Source organism: Monodelphis domestica, chromosome 4 (genome assembly GCF_027887165.1).
Source record: "Monodelphis domestica isolate mMonDom1 chromosome 4, mMonDom1.pri, whole genome shotgun sequence".
NCBI classification, from domain to species: domain Eukaryota; kingdom Metazoa; phylum Chordata; class Mammalia; order Didelphimorphia; family Didelphidae; genus Monodelphis; species Monodelphis domestica.
The window spans coordinates 423,133,279-423,136,592 of record NC_077230.1 but is presented as its reverse complement, the minus strand read 5'-3'; the positions used below and the strand labels follow the sequence as shown (position 1 = coordinate 423,136,592).

At 47.7% G+C, this 3,314-nt stretch overlaps 1 protein-coding gene across 1 annotated transcript; it reads left to right on the top strand.

Annotated features, from left to right (window-relative positions):
- Window positions 1-708: 708 nt before the first annotated feature.
- Window positions 709-3,090, top strand: LOC130453564 (carcinoembryonic antigen-related cell adhesion molecule 16-like). The gene is made up of 2 exons (XM_056796395.1): window positions 709-1,234; window positions 2,077-3,090. The coding sequence occupies exons 1-2, from the start codon at window positions 1,171-1,173 to the stop codon at window positions 2,469-2,471; spliced, it is 459 nt and encodes a 152-aa protein (XP_056652373.1). The 5' UTR covers window positions 709-1,170; the 3' UTR covers window positions 2,472-3,090.
- Window positions 3,091-3,314: the final 224 nt, after the last annotated feature.

The following is a 3,314-nucleotide window of genomic DNA, read 5'->3' as shown; positions in this document are numbered from 1 at the left end:
CTAGGGAAATTAGGTAGCACAATAGATAGTGTGTCAGTCCTGAAGTCAGGAAAACCCTGAATTTAAAGCCAGTCTCAGATACTTCCTAGCTATGTGACCTTGGGCAAGTCACTTGTCTTTTTTTTTTTTTGCAGTTGGATATCCAACTTTTGGGTTGGATAAAGGAATGGTAGAACACCAGCATTTTTGCCAAGAAAGCCCAAATGGACTCAAGCAGAGTTGGACAGGACTAAACAATACTAACCATAGGCCACAGTGACTCGTAGGGCTCTTGATATTTCCTAGAACAGTGTTGATGAAGGCTTTCAAATTCATGTGTCCAAATGGCAACTTCCAGCTGCATGTAAGTCCCCCCCTCCCCCCCACATTACCCTAGAGAGCTGAGGGAGGAAGAGCTTGCGTTGGGTGACTGAACCGAGAAGTAGGACATGTAAAAAATGTCCTCAGGTGCTGGGAAGAGGGGGAACAGAGCAGCTTAGCAGGCATGCCAATACTTGGTCAACACTGCAGATTAATGGGCACAACTCTTGGGAAATGGACCTGAGCTTCTCGGAGAGATCAGAGAATTACAGGAATCCAGGCTTTGCCTCACCCCTCATCGAAAGAGAAAAGAGGAAGGAGTTGGAGGTAACAACACAAAGTTACCCTCAATGACCCTGCAACACATATTTCTATAACCCTTGGACTAGCAAACCCTATCCAACAAAGACACCCCTTCAAAGCCTTCTGCAGAGATGGGGTAGGGAGTTGTGTTCTTCCACAGAGGAACATGCTGAAAGAGTCCCGTAACGGAGCAGTGACTCCATCTGAGGCAGAGAGAGCTCTGCAAAGGATTCAGAAGTGATGGCTGAGAAGACCTACATTTCAATTTCACTACCTCCCAGAGAGGCAGGAAACGATATCAGCAGGGCGGTGGCAGGAGAAAGTCAGAGGCCCAGTACTTACCCTGTGACACAAGTGATCTTGTCAAATAGAAGAGCTTAAGTCATGAAGAGAGAAAGTCCAGTTTTCTAGAGGAGAGGGAAACAGCAGAGACAAAGCTGGGGCACCAGAAGGGACACCACTAGGGTCCGCACTTGGGCGGACACAGAGGAAACACAGCTCAGAAGGGAAGGAAGAGATTCCCTGGAAAGGAGAGAGGTGGTCACAAGCGTTGGGCAGCACAGACAGATGGAGAGGCCCTCAGGCGCATCCCAACATGGAGGCTCTTCCTGGAAGGAGATCTTGATCACAGGTGAGACACCAGATCTCCTGGACCCCTGGGAGGAGAGAGAGTTCAGGGGATTCTGGTCCAGATAGAGACAAGTGAATCAACACAAGGACCAAGAATCAACTCAGTCCCAAAGTGTCTTCTAGAGATGCTCCCTGCAGACCTGACCAGAGACATCTTCCCTGATTCAGGGGCACAAGGGGCCATCAGTCCACATCCTTGAGACTAGTACTAGAGCGGAGTAATCTCTGAAGAGGCTAAGGGAGTTTTTACAGTCAGAAGAGACCTGGACTTAGAACCCAGTCCAGGTTTTACTAGTAGTATGACAATGGATAGGTCACTTATTTCTTTTAGCTTGTTTTTACTTAGAACACCACCTTCTTCCCAGTGTTCTTTGGGAACAAAACTCTGTCATCTTTAAAATTCTTTCAGGGTTTGGTGGGAAATGCCCTCCTTGAGTTTGGAACCAGAAGATCTAGATTCAAATGCTGTCTTTGGTATTTACTATTTAATTTGCATCACATCTGTTCATTTATCTGAACCTCAGTTTCCTTTTCTGTAAATTGAGGGTGTTTTCTTCAGTGATCTCTAAGGTCATGCCCAAGTCTAAGACTTGATTTATTGCCTCAGCCTCCCTTCGATGCCTTGCCTACCACAATAACATGTCCTTTCTGAATCAAGTCCTGGAGGGAGCACAAAATGTGTCAGAGACTAAACTCTGAGATCCTCTGCATTGACTGGGACTGATAGATTGCTGTCTAGACATAATAATCTCCTTCAAGCATACCTTAGAGATGGTTAAGTGAGCTGGGTATCAGGTGGGCAGGGGGACCTTGCTGATCTCTGCCTTCTTCTTCCTTTTCTAGCCTCCTTCTTCAGCTGCTGGATCCAGCCCCAGTCTGCTCAAGGCACTCTGGTCAGTGTTGTGCCAAGACCACCCTATGGGACAGTGGGCAGCAATGTCACCTTGATGATCCAAGGGTACTCAGGGAGCATTTTCAGCTATAATTGGTTCAAAAATACAACAGAGGTCTCCAACAGGATCATAACCTACACGGTTCCTGTTAAAGAGCAGATGCCAGCAGATAACAGGGAGAGGGGGTTCCCCAATGGCTCCCTGCTCATCCCTAACCTCACCCTCAATGACACTGAAGTCTACATTGTACAAATTGTTAATTCTGAAGGTATGATAGCCACAGATGCAAAAGTGCAATTCAGAGTGTATGGTAAGTGCTGGCCTTCGGGGTTCTCACTCCCTTAGTCTACTCTCTGTGGATGGATCATGTCCTGAATTCTCCCTGATCCCTGAATATGTACTTAGGGAAGGTCTCTCATCCCAGACAGGTTTTTTCAGTCACTTCATGGCCACACGCACCCCCCCAAGGTCATGTATCCGGCCCCCACCACACTTCCGGAAGGGGCACCTCCTTCATTGGTGGTCAGTGAGAGGAGCACAGCCTGGTGTCACTCACATACAGAACTACTTCCGGTGACAATCCTGAAGCCTACAAATACCTGGAAATTGGTCATAGAAACTCCCTGAGAGCTCAGAGGTCCTAGCCACAGGGACCCCAAGGACATAACACAAATGGGCTTCTCTACTCTTCCAGCTGGATGCATGGAAGACCTGGCTGCCATTTCCTTGAATGCTAGAATGGTTTAGCTACCCTGTACCTAGAACCCCAAGGAACATCTGGAAGTCCCGGTCAGGCTGGGCCAAGGTGGATTGGGAACAACTCTGCCTCACATTTGCCTAGGGATCCTTTGAAATTTTAACTTGACCTCTCCATGAGAGGATAGGCTAAGGGCAGAACCCCTTCGAGGCTCTTGCTTAGCTCTGGGAAATCTGAGGGCAGGAGAGAGAAAGAAGGGTATTGGAGGAAGGGTGTCAGTTTGATACAGACTCATTTTCTCTTATATTGTCCAAGCCCCAAACCTAGACAGGAGAGGCTGGGAGCCCAGGATTCCTTGGGAAATAAAGGTGGCTGTGAAGGGGCAGTCAGTATTTGAGAGGTAACTTCCTTCTTCTTCTCAGCTTCTTCAGGTTAGACTTTGAAACTAGAATGAAACACTAAGCCAGGGGTCCCAAAACAATGGCCCATGA